Below are 18,505 nucleotides of genomic sequence, written 5' to 3' on the forward strand. Positions count from 1 at the left end.
AATGTGACCAAGAATGAGTGACTCAAGCCAAATTTTCAAGTGTAGGTTATAAGCTAAATCATGGCGAATTCTAGAGTTCCGCTTGATTAAATTAAATTAAACTGAATGTAATAAATTTGTGCTTGCAGAAAAGTTGACAGAATTTTTTAATTAACTTTGTTCCTCAGGTGCCATGTAATAGATCCAATGAGCTGAATTTTCACCCAGTCAGATTGACACAGGAGCCCTTTAAAATTGGCAGGCGTGTCCCAATTCTATGATTTTCAAGCCCATTCCCGGGGTTTCCAATTTTGAGGAGTGTTTTTTAAGAGTTTGGGTTGCAAGCATGCACCTAGCTGGCTCCATTGTGAGTATAGGCATATCCTTGTCCTCCACAATTTTCAGGGAGTTAGGCAGCTATTCAAAGAGCTGTGGTTCACAATACCTCAGAAGTATCATGAACCATAGTCTGCATGAGCGAACGTTTTTGAAAGATAATTTCAAAAAGTCCTCTCATTCCACCCAAATGAAGGTATGCCCCTGCCCACCCACTATGGCCCCCCCATGCCAAATTATGGCACTTTCATGCCCATTTACCATACACTGTTGTCAAGAAGATATAATAATGCATATAATGTTTTGGAAATTATTTTAAAATAGAGTTTATTGGATTCTGTGCCTATGTGTGTGTCCAAATTGAATTAAAGACAGCTGGTCTAGAGGCTTTGATGTATGGAAGAGAAGTAAGTTTGAAATGGTAATTAGATAAACGTAGGGAAATAGAAGGTGAGGTATAAAGGGGGAAATTTGCATTTTTACATGGACCATTCAAAAGAGTGGGTGAAATATTACACCTAATCAGGTGAAGCTCAGAAACATTGTGTTTATTTTTTTAAAAGCTTACTAGTAAAGTGGGTATTATGAAAGGGTTTTATCGTTAGAAGATTTAAAGTTAAAAAAAAAACGTAGTGACAATGAGAATTTGCATTCAAAGAGGAAAATATGTATAAAAGAAGGTTGTTGGTAAAAGGAGGAGGGATTCTAAGAGCTAAAGCCTCCAGCCTGCAAGCCTCAAGTCTGTCAGCAAGGACCCAGGGCTGAAAGAAACTAATTTTGAATGCGACTGTCCAGTATGTGCTTTGTCAGGAGTCTGTTTAAATCTGTGCTTTACTGTTGCCTTACCAGGGGTCTAACTAAGAGTCAGATTAATGAGGGGATTTTTATAGTTATTATAGCAGTAATTTTGTAGACATATGTATGTGCTTATAATCTGTTTTGTATTAATAAATGCTTAATATAGTTTTATAAAAAAAAAACTCTTTGAGACTCGGTGGTTTTATTACTACTGAATTCAAAGCCTGCATCTCAAAACATACAAAGTGCAAAAATGGGTTATGACAGTTGTTTAAAGTTTCCCTCTGGGATTTGAACAACTCAGCCCTTACCATCAGCTGTGTCATAATACTGTATAGAAGTAATAAGCCCAATAACAGGATGTGTGGAAAAAGCTTATTTTAAAAAATCATTCATTGATAATGCTCCACTGCCTTACAAAAAAAATTCCTCTTTACTATAGCCCAATAAAAATGTCAATTATTCAGACCCTATAAAGTAAAAATAGCCAAAACTGCAAGCACTTGAAACCTCTTTATTTTGTGCAAATAATCATGGTGAAATTGACAGTACAGATCACAGAGCCAGAATCATCAATCAAACAATTTTTCCCTATAGCTCAGGTGTTTCAACAATTGGCCGATAGCTCAGAAATCCATTAGCCCATTGAAATACCTGAGCCCTAGGGAAAACATTGCTTGATTAATAGGTTTGGGTCTCTGACCTAGGCTATAAATTTCACAATGTTTACTTACACAAGATAAAGAGATTTTAAGTGGTTGCAGTTTTGGCTATTGATACTTTAAAGGGTCTGGATGATTGACACTTTTATTCAGCTGTAGTAATGAGATTTTTTTAAGAAGGTGGGAAGTTATCAATGAATTACTTTTTTAAACCTTTTTAACTCATCCTGCAGCCACTATAGCGTTTGTTGCTTCTAAACATTGTATAGTAGGTGAATGGGCATGGAAGTGCCATAGCTTGGCATGGGGGCATGAAAAGCCATAGGGGTTGTTTGGAAGGGACATACTTTGGCATGGGAGGTCACAACGGGTGGGTGTAGGGCATAGCTTGGTATGGGGGCATGAGGGGCCATTGGGGGTGGTTAGGGGGGCATGAGGTGGCATGGATGGGGCATGGAGAGTATGTAGGGTGTGAGGGTTGAGGGCTGGAGGACCTTTCTGTTTTTATTATAACTGGGATGACATCCCACATCACCGAGGTGGACCTTTTAAACAGCCCTCCTCCACAGCTGGCAGTCCCTGTGGCTGCCTTTGAACTTTTCCCCAGGTCAACTGCCCCAACTGAAACCCACACCCACCCCCCATAATGAAAGTCTCATTCTTACTGGCACTTTCTCCGGAGGCAGGCAGGGCAAGCCAGGCATTTTCATAGCTCCCACTACCTGCCCCGAGGATGAAAATCCCACCCAATGACAATATTCAAACAAGAACAGGGCATTCTCCCAGTACCCTAGTCAATGTTCCTCTCTTGATGAACACCAGCCAAAACAGATTATTTAGGCATTCTTTCTTGTATTGTTTGTGGGACCTTGTGTGCAAATTGGCTGCCATGTTTCTACGCAAAACAACAGTGATCACACTTCAGATATGGTCACAGAATTATACAGCACAGAAGGAGATCCATTTGGCACATGGTGCCTGTGCCACTTGTTTAAAAAAGCTATCCAATCAGATCCATTCACCTACTGGTTCCCTACAGGCCTGCAATATATTGGGTGTAAAGTGCTTTGAATGGCACGAGGAAATGGTAAGCTCTTTATAAATGCAAGTTCTTGATTCCTCCTTTCTTAAGAGAGTGACAGAATTCTGTCTCCTGGAGGTACAATGGATTTGGTAACCAATAAAAGGTGGACTTTTGTGGGGTCTGTGGAGGAAATGGCCTTTCTAATTCTATACACTGGTATCAGTGTAGGTGATGGCAGGAAGGTCATTGTCCCACAAGAAACAGAGGCAGCAAACAGAACAAATAGCAGTGAATTATGCAGCCCATTCAGCTCAAAGCCTATATACCCTCAGTGAATTGCTGCCAAAATGATTAGCTTTACCAGGTTTGGAGGTGACATGAACTCCAAAAGGCTGGTTTATTATATGATTGTTTAGAACTTACACGTGTCCGGTCTCATGAGCAACTACAAATGCTGAAGAGAAGCCGTCCTCATGGTTTAGGGTACAACTTCGGACTGGGTGACACATTCCAGTCACTGGAGCATACCCTGCAAAAGGTCATCAAGAGAAAGAAAAACAACAGAGTGCAAGTTAATAACAAAAACACAGTAACAGGATAGTTCAAATGAATGGAAAATGAGCCCACATACATTGAAAATGCAATCTGGATTTTTCTCTAGCTGTCCAGTGACAGTTTAATCCAGTGTTTGTCTTCAATTGTACAGTGCCAATATAATCCAGAGTATATCTCTAACTATCCAGTACTTATGAAATCATCAGTAGCTCAAATTCCTAGAACTCCCTACTTAACAGCGCTATGGCAGAATCTTCACCACCTGGTTTATAGTGGTTTGGTAAGAAGGCCAACCAACCATTTCTCAAGTCAACAAATGCTGACCGTGTCCTATAAATGAGTTATTAAAATTGAAGAACTAAGAACAGAAAATGCTGGAATTGATGAGTAGGTCAGGCAGCATCTGTGGAGAAAAACAGTTATAGGGCGGAATTTTCCATTTATGGGACTAAGTACGGTGGTGGGTGGTTTTGGCAATGTCCACCCCACTGGCCAGAATGGCAGGAACGAGATCCCAATTCCACACTTGGAAGCTTGTTAATTGTGACAGGCGAGTATCAGGCCAAATCACCTGGCGGGTCGGGAGCTGATTCGAATGCCCACCGTCAGCTGGCGGGGTTGAAGGTCCGGGCGCCACATTTAAAGGCCAGTCCAACGCATAATCTCACTCTCTCCAGCCCAGCTGTCTTCAGGACATGTGCAGAGATGTCTTCCAACCACAAGAAGAAGGCTGAAAGCCTCAAAAAGAAGGCTGCACCCCACTTTACCCACCAGGCCCTCCATACCTTGATCAGAGGAGTATGGGTGCATAGGCATGTCCTGTATCCCAGGGATGGCTCCAGTAAGCACAGCAGCCTCATGTCTCCAGCCTGGGAGGCCGTTGCATATCAAGTCAGCACAGCTGGCAACCGTGCCCAAATTGTCATCCAGTGCAGGAAGAGGACGAATGATCTCAGCTGCTCTGCCAGGGTAAGTCATCCTTCAACTCCCTCCAATATCAACTCTCATCATGGCGTCATGCACTCAAATGACTACTCTCTTCAGGGATCTCACACAACCATTAGTGGGGGACATATATCAACACTCATTCTCTCACTGAGACTTACACATCACCACCATCCCATCTATCATGTTGCTCACACTCCATCCTCTGGCCCTTCTGGGGAGGGCTCACCACACACAGGGCCATGCATCTCACCCAACCTCGGTTCCATCTCTTCTCATCACACGCCTTTCTTTCTTCTTCAGACAAGCCAAGCTGGTGCACAATAGGTGCGAAGGAGCACAGACTGGGGGAGGGATGACCGACATCATTGCCCTCACTGAATTTGAGGAGGCTGCAGCCGAGCTGACTGGGGAGAAAAGGAATCGCTTCTGTGGGGAAGGGGAGATCAGCCTCTCCTACCAACCCAGTACGGATCACAGCTCCATTACTTCTTCAAATTGTGACAATCAGACTGAGTCACGTGTACTCTTATATAGCTCATGCTCATCAATTGAAACTATTTTCTATTTTCAAAGCACCAGTGGATTGAGGCCCACAAGGTAGCGGAGCACCAGTCTGAGCCCCCAGACCACATCCAAAGAGCAAGCTCTGGAAAAACTGTCAGACCGCTTACTCACACCCTTCACCAGCTCAGAGAGACACACGTTGGTGGGGCACAGCTATAGATTAGGCTCGGACTCACTTTCTGGAGAACACCTCACTGACATGCCCCCGCAGCAGTCGGAAGCAGGAATAGCCCAGGTCTCTGGCACTCTGAGGACTGTTGGGGACCAGCCACCCGCTCAGTCCAAGTCAGATCAGCCTCTGGAAGCGACCGCCAACTCAATGCTGGAGATGCAGCATTAGGCAGTGGAATATCAGGCAGAGATTCGACAGTCACTCAGCAGACTAGAGCAAGCAATGGAGGAGTCCGTCCACGATTTATCTGATGTCATGGCTCTGAAATACAAGCGCCTAGAGGTCACAATGGGATGGCTGGCAACCACCATGGAGACCTTGGTCCAGCAGGTCTTGCCAGATTTGCACTCGGTCCTGCACTCCATGACCACAGACCCTGGTGGACACCATCACGCTGTAGGCAACATGTGATGCGGCACCTTGACATCCCTCTAGATGCACTATCTTCTGCAGGAGTCAGGTTGAGCCTTCGACACCCAGGGAGGATGAGGAAGCCTCCTCTCAGGACATTGTAAGGGTGTAAAGCTGTTCACAGTCCCCTCTGACTGTGACCCCATCCACTCCAGCTGCTCAGATCGCTGAGGGCACTTCTGGACCTGAGCAGGAGACCCTTATCAGGCCAGTGCCCACCACACCTTGGGCCACTGGACGATGTCCACCAAGTTCATCACAGACATCAGTACGTGGCAGTCAGCAGGCTGTCTCCACCTCTGCACCCAGGCATAGCAGTAGGGTTAGGAAAGTTAAGAAATTTTTACATCACATTTGAGTCAGAGTGTGCTATAGCTCTAAAGAAATTGCACTTTTGTGAATACATTTGATGGTTATGTGAATGTTTTGGTCACTGAAGGCGTTGTGAATTTAGAATCCTCCTATGATGAGGTTTAGCCATCCTCCACTCAGTGATACTGTCCCAGTGTGAGATTAACATTCCTGTAATATCAATCTCAGTTGAACTAGTCTCCTCATCCTTGTATGATGTCAGGGAAATGTGTTTAAATCTTTATTGGAAGTGTTTCTAACCCTTCTTTCTCAAAGAACACTATTGAGTGAGGGCAGCTCATCAGCATTGATAATCTAACAGCTTTTGTGTCTCCTCAGTGGTAGCGGCAGAAGAAAAGACATTCATGGGAGAAGGAAATCCCTAAGCATTGTCCACATCTCATCGCAGCAATATTTGCATCATTAGATGGTGGCAAAGGCTTGTACTCTCTTGTTCCTCAGTGGACTCTCACTTCCCAGAGTGAGTGGGCACCGCGGACCAAAGCAGAGATTATGGCCTGGCAATTCACGGGGCCAGAACATGCAAGTGTGAATGCAGGACCCGTTCTCACTGAAAGTGCATGGACATCCCCTGAGATGAAAGGGAAAGGCATTGAGGACTAGGAGAGATGTGGCCATATGCCCTTACTTAACTTTACTCTTCCTGGAACCTGCCAGCAATTAACGAATCACTGGTATGTCTTCCAGATCTTCCTTCCTCCATGGCGCGATCGCACTCATACTGACCCTTAACAGCCTCCTGAAGTTCCTGGGACTCCGGATCTTCATCCTCCAATGAACTCTCATTCTCCTCCAGTTCAACCTCTGGCAGGGGTTCACCTCTTTGCATTGCCAGATTGTGAAGGGTGCAACACACTGCGATAATGTGGGAAACCCTGTCAGGTGCGTATTGACATAAGCCACCTGAGTGGTGCAAGTATCTGAAGCACATCTTCAGAAGCCCTATGGTCTGATCTATAAGGGAGTGTGTGGAGCTGTGAGCTGCATTGTGCCTTTCCTCAGAACAACTCTGAGGGTGACGCACCAATGCCATCAGCCAGCATTTCAGTGGGTACCCCTTATCCCCAAGCAGCCACCCCCCCTCCCCCTCCCGTGATCACATACCAGTTGTACATTGATGGACTGATAGCCCTTGTTTAGGGGCTGCTGCCTTGGAGCCTGTATAGCCATATGGGTGGAGTCTATTCCACCCTGCACTCTTGGGAAGCTTGAGATGGCGGTGAAGCCGATGAATCTTGCTGCTTGGCTATCTTTGTCAAGAGCAAGCCTGACATAATGATGGGCCTTCTGTAAAGGGCATTGGTGACCCCCTTTATGCATCGATGTGTTGCAGACTGACTGATGCCCCACAGGTCCTCTGTCAATCCATGGAAAGAACCAGAGGCAAAGAAATTGAGTGCTGAGGTCACTTTCAAAGTCATTGGCAGGGGATACCCTCCAACTCCGCGTGGTGTCAGATCTTCAAGAACAAGGTGGCACCTGTGATGTACCAGAACTCAGAACAAGCGCAGATGGGCACGACATTGTCTCTCACTCATAGGAGACTCATCAATGATAAACCCTAGGTCTGGTGCTTTGCCTCTGTTATCTGGGTCTCCTCCTGACTCTGCTGTTCATGCTATGGCTCTGCTTGGCCATGTCCCTCAGGCATAGCCTCCTGCTGGAGCTGCGGGCAGTACTGCCTCTCCCTCCTTTGCTTCCTCCATTATGTTATGACCCTGGCAAAGGCAGCATTGAGCCCTGCATCCATTTGTGCTTTTACCTTCTCTCTGAATGGAAACATTGAAGACATTAATGATTCAAGGGGCAAGAAAGTGAAACTCAGAAGATGAAACATTTGGAAACTGTAAGGGTCCATAGTTTTTCCTGTCCTACTTGCATGTTGGCTGATGCCACCTTGTCCTTTAGACACTAGCACACACATGGAGGTGACCAAGATGGCATCGCCTTCATTGATGGAACACTCTATTTGATACAGCTGTGCTGCCTTCGCTATCACCTGCATTCACAAATTCCAAATTCCTATGTGTTACCCTTGAGATGCAGCGACTGTGATGTGAATTCACGGAGTTCTGAGTAGCCCTTTAACAGTGCTAATGAAGCCATTGGCTTTCAGTGGCTTTCATCGCAAGGAGGTTTTCCTACTTTCTTTCTAAGCAGACTCCTGCTCACTCTTGCGACAACATCAAGTTAGAGGGCGACCCTAGTAGTGCCCACTTGTGTTCACCCTGCTCCCTGACAACCATTCCACAGCTTTCCCTCCCCTTTGTCCCCCTTATGTTCATACTTCCCCTCCACAGCCTTCCACAGCTTTCCTTCCCCATTGCCCAGCTTGTGTTCATCATCCCCACCTTTGCCTCATAGCCCACCCCGGTTGAAGTGCTAGTTTCTGAAAGTGGAGTTCTGCCTGACTACCACTGCGCAGTGATGTCCATGTGGACAATGGTCTCAGCCACCAGGAGTGGAAGACCCCTGCACTCCCCAACACTGGCCAGATTCTGGTCTCTGCATGAGTACCACAGTGCAGTGGTGTTCTTCGGGACAATGCAGGCAAAGAGCAGGAGCAGACCAACCCTACAGCCCCAGCAGTGTGGCGTTCATCTCAACAAGACCGGCGTGGCGCGTTGGCTGGTAGGCTACGTATGTTGCACTAACCTCAAAGTGACAAGCGAACTGAGGTCCGACTTGTGCACGCAGCCCCTTTTCAAATGGGTTTGAGGTCGACGTAATTTCCCGCTGGCATGATTGGAAGGCCTGACAAGATTCCAGCGAGCAGCTGTTTTAATGAGAATTCATGAGATGAGAATGAATGCAATTGGCATTCACGCCACTAATCGGCAGGATAACTGACCCTCCATAAACCCGCCATCGGGAGAATTGGAAGCTGTTTTTACACCGGCGGATTTCCGACTTTTTGCCTGTTGCTGGATTCTCCGCCACAAAACCCTCTGCGGGCAGGATGGGAAAATTCCACCCATAGTTTCAGGCGATGATCAGATTCTGATGAAGGGTCATCAACCTGAAACGTTAACTCTGTTTCTCTCCACTGATGCTGCCTGACCTGCTGAGCATATCCAGCATTTTCTGTTTTTATTTCAGAATTCCAGCATCTGCAACATTTTACTTTTGTACTAAAAAATGCAGGCCTGTCTCTTTCTTGATAGTGTCAGTGTAATCCAGGCTTTATCTCTAACTCTCCCTCTCCACTGTGTCCAGTATCCAAAAAATATTTCACTGTCTCCCCAGTGCCCTTTTCCCCAGTATTCATAACCCATCTCAGCTAATCTTAACCGCTACCTTTCACCTGCATAGGGCTGAATTGAATGGAGATGATGGGTATCTCAGCCAACAATGGCAGCTCCGCGTCACCTCTTTTCAAGAAGGCCAGCCAAACTGTGTGCTACTCTAGCACTTGACAGGCCAGTAGCAGGCCTTTTCCTTGGATCAAGAACCCTGGGAACTTACAGGTGAACATGCCATGGTTGCTTGTGCTCCCCACATGGCAAGTCCCACCTCCCCCAACCCCCCTCTGCTGATGGTTTAATACCAGCAGAGACAGGGTGAAGTCTTTAAGTACACATTAATTGCCCACTGAAGTGCCTCAGTTGCCAGGGGCATGGGGGTGGGGAAAAGCAGTCCACGGACCTTGCTGCCCTGGACTTCATCAGAGTAAAGAGTGGAAGGTGGTGGAGTCCCCAGTCGTCACCCTCCCACTAGCAAACACACCCATAATAACTACTCCCTCCTGAATTACTCATGAACATCAATTGAATTTTTATTACCTTAGGACACTCACTTTCATTACTCAATCTCCAAAATGTTACCAGGCATCTAACTTACTGCCTAGCTCTCTCTACTCATTTGATGCTCACACTCTACCTCAACTACTCTTCCCTTCAAGTCCCCAATTATTTCCCCTTTCTTTAATTTATCCTTAGTATATGGGTGATGGGCCTTCTTGTTCTGGGATCGTCGAGAACCAATCATGCAGTGAGACACTGGAGTTGTATGTAAGCCAGATAGGTGGGCCTAATATATTCCCGAACCTGAAGCACACTCTTGTGAGTATTGGGTCAATGGTGGAACACTCACCTTTGAGTCAGAGGGTCGTGAGTTCAAGGCCCATTCCAGGGATTTGAACACATCTGTTGGAACTTTCAATTTTGGTATTATGAGAATGTCCTGACAATTCAATGGCCAAATTCCTCTAATTGCATATCTATGTCCTGTCATTAGAGGCCCAGATCCTAACATTATAGAATTAGGTCCAGTTGTCCTGTCATTATGGTGACCAAGTCTTGTCACTATCAAGCCAGGTGTTGTCTTTTTAGTCCTGTCATTTTAGAACCAGGTCCAGTTAACCTGTCCTTGTGGTGACCAGGTCCTGTCCTTGTGGTGACCTGATCCTATCATTATGGGACCGATTCTTGTCATTTTGGGGCCATGAAGTGTAATTTTACAACCATGCCCTGTCATTATGCCAATCAAGTCCTGTTATTATGGTGATCGTGTCCTGTCAAAAGCAACAACACAACAAAAATTGTATTTATATAATGCTTTCAACATAACAAATTGTCCCAAAGCACTTCACAGGAGCGTTATAAAGCAAAATATGTCATTGTTGTGACCAGGGGCAGGACTTTTCATATGGCGGGATATCCTGCCCCAGCACCCAAAGAGTTGGCAGGAATGCATCCCCATTGATATCGGTTGCCCCAAAGCCAATTAACATTTGATGGGGCATTAATCAGCTAAAAACAAGACTTCCACTCCCAACTGTCCTACCTTAGAGAGCTGCCAACTCTGTAGTCCCAGCAGTGCTAGGTTCAAGTGGTGGCCACTGATGCGACTACAGCCAGTCCCCAAAGAACAGGACATAATGGAGGCCGGATGAAGGTAAATGCAGGATAACAGTGGAGCCTGGCTGATAGGCCCCAGCGAGGTGAGTGAGGGGGCTGGAGGACCGGGTTTGAGAGGCTGGGGGTGGGGAGGGTTAAAGGGGGTTATGATCTAGGCCACAGGGGACCCACAAAGGGGGTACATGCCCGACACCAGCCTACGTAGCTAAAGCTGCCAAACTGCCTGCTTAGAATGGGCCTACCCCTGCTGTGGGTAAAATAGCAGTGGGGCGCAATGAGACACTTGGGTGGTCATTAAAGGCCATGATCAAATGGCCCAAAGCCCACCGCTACCATGTAAAATGGGAGGCAGGTCGGGGACGGGCAGGTAGCCAACGTGCACATCACGCGCTGCATTTTATGAGCCCCGTCACCTTCAAACCCTTTTGGGGGGACTATAAAATTCCGCCCCAGATTTTGTCATTACGAGACCAAATCCTGTCATTATCGGAGCACATCCTGTTACTATGGGACTGAATCCTTTCTTGGTAAGCATAGATTTAGTTTTGTTTATAGCGCTGGGGGAAAGAAGTGTGGTTTCCTCATTTTTCCTTTAAATTTAAGAAAATTTAAAAGGAAAGGTCCATGAAAGCATTTTTTTTTAACTGAACTATAATTCTCTGCACAGAAATGAACTCACTGCTGATTTCACTGTACCTGTCAGTAGCCTTATACAGTACCTTGCATACCCGCTGGACCGAAATCTTGCCTTGTTAAAAAGATGGCATGGTCATGGTGTTCTGAATGGTTTGGGTTTGCCTTTTGCTGTGAGTTGGCCCAACGGCAGACGTTCTCCAAACTTCGAGATGGATTCCCTCTTTCGATCAAGCTGATGGACTGATCAAAGAGTATTTGATTTCATTAAGTGTTCAGTAGCTGAGATGGTGCGATGCTTAAAATTAAGTGGATGGCCCGACACTTGCTGCTTGGTAACATTGGCCCTCACCAACATAATTTAAATCACTGCTCGCTTTAATTCTCCAGGGTGAATTTATGCTAAAATTTGCTGGAGAACTGATTAGAATATGTTGCAGCAAGCACAATGGCTAATCAGCAGTGACACAGCCAGGGGTTTCCTGCTATGCTATTAACTGTCTATGGTTCTATAATGAGGGCAATATTGAGAGGATATAGAATGTACAGAATGTAGCCTCGCTAAATGCAAGTGCTGTAATTAAGATGAAGCTATGTTATTGCCCATATTTTGTGACCTGCACCATTGGCAAGGCTCCTTGCCTAGAGCAGAGGCTTATAAAATTACTTTAATATGTTACATATTTCTGACAGCCTGTGAGGCTTAGCAGTAATGTTTCTTACAATAAATAGGAGGCTAAATATTACCCATTCTCAAACTGTCCGCACAGAACATCTTGGATCATTCAGACTCCAGAGTACAAGTACATCACACACCACATTGGAAGATACACACCCAGCCACCACTAATGATAAAGAACCCGTGCAGCTAGAGACCCACCTGTACCTCCACAGCCTACTGAGTAAACCAGATGGGGAACATTCACCAAGGATCCAGGGGGTACAATCATCACTGAATGGAAGTGTTTTGGAGAGGGCAGTGAAAGGGTCAATAGGCCTGAGACCATCAAATAAGAGATGGGTTGGCACACAAAACAATGAATCCATCATTAAAACATATTGGAACATCAGAAATATAGGCACACTGTTATGGCCAATGTCAATGGAAAGGAAGCTGGACAAGATGGAGAGACATCTATCTCAAAGTTGGGAGAAGTAACTGACTACATACTGAGCTGAGCACCTCCATAAGCTAATGTGGCGGACCATCATTTGGTTGAATCCCAATGGGCAGGTAACTTGATCAGTATTTGGTATGCTTGCATAATATTCTGATTTCTCCTGATCATGATGAAAGGTTACTATTCAAGGAAACCTGCCATTTTAGGCTCAATCAACTTGGAAAAAAAATATTATCACTATAAGAAACACAGAGGTTTTGATGCTCTGTCCTCACATTAATTCTGTGATCAGCCACAAAGAGGTTTTTTTTAAAATTCATTCATGGGATGTAGGCTTCGCTGGCTGGACCAGCATTTATTGCTCGTCCCTAGTTGCCCTTTAGAAGGTGGTGGTGAGCTGCCTTCTTGAACCATTGCAGTCCATGTGGTGCAGGTAGACCCACAGTGCTGTTAGGAAGGGAGTTCCAGGATTTTGACCCAGCGACAGTGAAGGAATGGCGATATATTTCCAGTTCAGGATGGTGTCTGACTTGGAGGGTAACCTCCAGGTGGTGGTGTTCCCATCTATCTGCTGCCGTTGTCCTTCTAGACGGTAGTGGTCATGGGTTTGGAAAGTGCTGTCAAAGGAGCCTTGGTGAATTCCTACAGTGCATCTTGTAGATAGTATACATTGCTGCTACTGAACGTTGGTGGTGGAGGGAGTGAATGTTTGTAGATGTAATGCCAATCAAGTGGGCTGCTTTTTCCTGGATGATGTCAAGCTTCTTGAGTGTTGTGGGAGCTGCTCTCATCCAGGCAAGTGGGGAGTATTCCTTCACACTCCTGACTTATACCTTGCAGATAGTGGACAGGCTTTGGGAAGTCAGGAAGTGAGTTATTCGTCGCATGATTCCTAGCCTTTCACCTGTTCTTGTAGCCATAGTATTTATATGGCTAGTCCAGTTCAGTTTCTGGTCAATGATAACCTCCAGGATGTTGATAGTGGGGGATTCAGTGATGATAATACCATTGAACGTCAAGGGGTGATGGTTACATTCTTTCATTAGAGATGGACATTGCCTGATACTTGTGTGGCATGAATGTTACTTGCCACTTGTCAGTCCAAGCCTGGATATTTTCCAGGTCTTGCAGCATTTGGACACAGACTGCTTCAGTATCTGAGGAGTTGCGACTGGTACTGAACATTGTGTAATCATCAGTGAACATCCCCACTTCTGACCTTATGATGGAAGGAAGGTCATTGATGAAGCAGCTGAAGATGGTTGGACCGAGGACACAACCCTGAGAAACTCCTGCAGTGATGTCCTGGAGTTGAGGTGACTGACTTTTGACAACCACAACCATCTTCCTTTGTGCTGGGAATGACTCCAACCAGTGGAGCGTTTTCCCCCGATTCCCATTGACTCCAGTTTTGTTAGGGCTCCTCAATGCCACACTCAGTCAAATGTGGCCTTGATGTCAAGGGCAATCACTCTCACCTCACCTCGGGAGTTCAGCTGTTTTGTCCATATTTGAACCAAGGCTGTAATGAGGTCAGAAGCTAAGTGACCCTGGCAGAACCCAAACTGGGCATCAGTGAGCAGGTTGTTGCTAAGCAAGTGCCACTTGGTAGCACTGTTGATGACCCCTTCCGTCACTTTACTGATGATCGAGAGTATACTGATGGGATAGTAATTGGCCAGGTTGCATTTGACCTGCTTTTTGTGTACAGGACATACCTGGGCCATCTTTCACATAGCTGGGTAGATGCCAGTGTTGTAGCTGTACTGGAACAGCTTAGCTAGGGGCGTGGCAAGTTCTGGAGCACAAGTCTTCAGTACTATTTCCGGAATATTGTCAGGGCCCATAGCCTTTGCACTATCCAGTGCCTTCATCCATGTCTGAATATTATGTGGAATGAATTGAATTGGCTGAAGACTGGCATCTGTGATGCTGGGGACCTCCAGAGGAGGAGGCCAAGCTGAGTCATCCACTCAGCGCTTCCGGCTGAAGATTATAGCAAATACTTTAGCCTTAGCTTTTGCACTGATGTGCTGGGCTCCCCCATCATTGAGGATAGGGATATTTGTGGAGACACCTCCTCAAGTGAGTTGTTTAATTGTCCACCACCATTCACGACTAGATGTGGAAGGATTGCAGAACTTAGATCTGATCTGTTGATTGTCAGATCACTTAGCTCTGTCTATTTCTTGCTGCTTATGCTGTTTGGCACGCTAGTGATCCTGTGTTATTGCTTCACCAGATTGTCAAGGAGATATAATAATTCTCAATGTTATTGGAATTTATTGCAAAATAGGGTAATAGTGGGATGTGTCTATGTGTCTATATGTGTCTGTGTGTTTGTATGTGTGAGATTTAATTGAATTAGAGGCAGCTAGTCTGGATGCTTTGATCTCAGAAGAGAGGTTAGATTTAAATGTTAATTGGATAAACATGGGGAAGTTTAGAGACATAAGCCAGAATTTTCTGTTCGGCGTGTGGGAGTAAAATGTCGCGCGGTGATGTGATAGTGCATCCAGATGTCACCATGTGCAATTCCGATCTTTCGTTCAGCGGACACGCACCGGAGTTGGCTGCACGCCCACCAACCTGTCAAAGGTCTGTTAAGGCCATTAATAAACTAATTAACCAATTGGATAGGCTGCCCGTCCAACCTTAATGTTGGCGGGCAGGCGAAGAGCCCAAGCGGACTTCGCATTTTTCATGAAACCTCATCCATGGGCGGGATGAGCTTTCATGAAGGTCTTATTAATGAAATAAAAATTCTTATGACAATTCATAAACACGTTCCAGCTCATGTGACACTGCCACATGAGGGGACATGTGTAAATGATTTTTAACTTTCTTTATTAAAAATTCTCAGTGTGAACTTAATCTCCCTGTAGCAGCTCCGTGCCTCAGGGAGATTTCTGTGCTCTTTTGCGCGCATGCGCGAAAGAGCTCAGGCCTCGATTCTCCCTCCCCCCCCCGCCTGCCAGGTAGCACTGAGTGTTACCGGGCACACATCATGCTAGGTGGGCCTTAATTGGCCTGTCCACATAAAATGGCAGTGCGCAGCAGATTGCGGGTGGCGATCGGCTCCATTCCCGCTCGCTCCTGACCGGCCCGCAGGATAGGTGTCAAGGGAACATTTGCATTTTGAAATGAACCATACTGGATTGTTTTCAAAGGAGGGGTTACATATGTCAAATAACCAGGTTAAGTTTAGAAACGGTGTGTTTATTTTTCCCAAAGATTACTGGTAAAACTTAGTGCTCTGAGAGGGTTTTATTATCAGGGAGATATAAGTCCAAAGACATAATGGGGAGAATTTTCTCCCCATTGGATGGGCCGGTTGGGAGCGGGCATGGGTAAGTGCGGAGCCGAACACCGCCCGCAATCAGCTACGCGCTGCCATTTTACGTGGGTGGGCCAATTAAGGCCCGCCCAGCGTGTAGCATGCCCAGTAGCGCTCAGCACTACCTGTGCAGGCGGGGGTAGGAGGGACAGTCAGGGTCTGTGCTACTTCGTGCATGCATGTGAAAGAGTGCAGAAATCTATCTGAGGCACAGAGCTGCCACAGGGCGATAAAGTTTGAATTGAAAGTTGGAAAAAAAGAAAAAAGAAAATTATTCAGACATGTCTCCTCATGTGAGAGCTTCACATGAGCTTCACATGTTTATGAATTGTCATAAAAAATGTTATTTCATCAATAAAATCTTCATGAAGCCTCATCCCGCCCATGAGGAGGGTTCATGAAAAATGGGCTCTTCATCTTCTCGCCAACCTTAAGGTGTACAGCCGACTCCGGTGCATGCCCATCGATCGAAAGATCGGAATGACACATGGTAACGTCAGGACGCACGCCCAACATCACCACGCATCATTTTACATGTCAGCATGCTCCTGCGCGCCGAACAGAAAATTCCAGCCAATGAAACAATGGGTATTTGCATTCAAAGAGGAAGATATGTATAAAGAAGGAGCAAGGGCTGCGTGTAACAAAAGGCATTTTAAGATCTTACAAGTGTGTGAAAAGTCTTCAGCATCTATGCCTCAGGCTGCTGACTTCAAAGAGCTGAAGTTAAGGAAATTCACTTGGAAGTCAACTTGTTCAGGGTATCATGCTTCTTTATGTGGGTCTTTTAAAATCTGTGTGTATTACTGTTGCCTTAACGAAAGCGTAACTGGGAGTTAGATTGACAGGGGAATTAGAAATTATCATAGTAGTAATTTGTAGATATATGTATGCATTTAAAGCCATTTCTTCTATTAATAAATGTTTAATTTAGTTTTGTAAAAACCTATAATATTTGGTGGTCTTATTACTACTGAATTCAGGACACGCATCTCAAAATTTATACAAATTGCAAAACAAGTTGTAGCAGTTGTTTCCAGTTTCCCTTTGGGCTTTGAACAACTCAGCGTTTACCATCAGCTGTGCCATAACATAGTTGGGGGCTTTTTGTGGGATATATTTGAAATTCCTTGATTTTTTTGGAGTTGGTGAGTCTTAAATTTACGAATACGAGAAACACTTTGAATTCAGAAGTTGGGGTGAGGTGTTTTTGTCGTGGTGAGATTGCAATATGGCTTTGGAAGTTGCTCAGACTTGTTTGGGATTTGAAGTATTAACTTTGGCTGGTTTGCAAAAAGTAACTAAAGTTAAGTTACTGGAATTGGTGGATAAATTACATTTGGGGTTACCTAGGAACACAGATATAATTGAAGTTATAGCACAGCATTTAAAGTTGGAAGTGATACCTGACACGAGTGAGCATCGGTTGGAGGCAGTGAGACGTCAGTTAGAAATGAATAAGCTTGAACTTGAACAAGCAAAGGAAATGAAAAAAACTTGAGCTATAGGCAACAGAAAAGGAAAGAGCAGAACGAGATAAAGAAGAGGGTGTTTCAAAGGGAGCAAGTGAAAAGGCAGGAGAAAGAAAGGAAGCTGGAACTGGAATTCCAGGCAAGAGAGAAGGGAAAAGAAAGAGGCAAGGGAAAGAGAGAAGGAAAGAGAAAGGGCATACTAGCTTAAAAGGCTAGAAGTTAACAAGAAGACCTCAGATTCTGAGAGAGGTTCTGATGATGAAAAAACCTTTAACTGAAAATCCAGTTGGGAGATGTTTAAATTTGTACAAGCTCTTCCAAAGTTTGAGGAAAAAGATGTTGAAGCATTCTTTATTTCATTTGAGAAGATAGTTAAACAGATGAAATGGTCACAGGAAAACAGGACATTGTTGTTACAACCCAGGTTGATGGGTAGAGCACCTGAGGTATATGCTTCGCTGTCAGAAGAAATGTAGATGAATGATGATGTGTTGAAAAAAGGCTATTTTGAGTATGAGTTAGTTCCTGAGACATACAAGCAGAAATTTAGGAATATGAGAAAACAGCCTGGGCAAACTTATTTTGAATTTGAAAGAGTAAAACAAAGTAATTTTGACCAGTGTATACGGGCATTAAAAATAGAGACAACATATGCAGCTCTTAGGGAGGTAATTCTTTTGGAAGAATTTAAAGATTCAATCCCTTTGGTGGTGAGAACTCATGTGGAGGAACAGAGGATTCAAATGGTAAGACAAGCAGCAGAGATAGATTATGAGTTCGTTCATAGACTAAACCTTTTTGCGTCACCCGTTCAAATCGGAAAATGATAGAAAGTAGAAGGTGAAAGGAAGGTGGGTGGTCAGGGAAGAGATGGGCCTGAATTTTCCCATTGGCGATTTGGGGGCGGGACCCGCTCGCCGACGGGAAAATGACGCAGAATGACATCAGGAGGAATCCCCGACGTCATCCCAGTCCCTTTAAATTTTTAGGAAGGCGGGCGGACAGCGAAATCAGCTGTCCACCCACCGACCTGTCAATGGCCAATTGAGGCCAATTGACAGGCTAGTTAAGATAATTAAAGACCTTCCCATCCAACCTTAAGGCTGGCAGGCAGGCCAGGAGTCCCAGCGGGATTCTGATAATACGTGAAACCTCATCCACTGGCGGAATGAGGTTTCATGTCCGTTTTTAAAAAGTGTAATAAAGTTTATGTCCTTTTTAGTAACACGTCCCATCTCATGTGACATTGTCACATGAGGGGG

General features: G+C 45.2%; 1 protein-coding gene across 1 annotated transcript in view; it reads right to left on the bottom strand.

Annotated features, from left to right (window-relative positions):
* Window positions 1–18,505, bottom strand: part of adamts3 (ADAM metallopeptidase with thrombospondin type 1 motif, 3) — a 434,436-nt gene that overhangs the window by 174,274 nt on the left and 241,657 nt on the right. Inside the window, exons 7-8 of the mRNA XM_041185298.1 lie at window positions 11,400–11,556; window positions 3,223–3,328 (exon numbers count right to left, since the gene is read on the bottom strand). Of these exons, the coding sequence (XP_041041232.1) occupies window positions 3,223–3,328; window positions 11,400–11,556 (263 nt within the window). The remainder of the gene's footprint in view (window positions 1–3,222; window positions 3,329–11,399; window positions 11,557–18,505) is intronic.

This window comes from Carcharodon carcharias, chromosome 4 (genome assembly GCF_017639515.1).
Source record: "Carcharodon carcharias isolate sCarCar2 chromosome 4, sCarCar2.pri, whole genome shotgun sequence".
NCBI lineage: Eukaryota > Metazoa > Chordata > Chondrichthyes > Lamniformes > Lamnidae > Carcharodon > Carcharodon carcharias.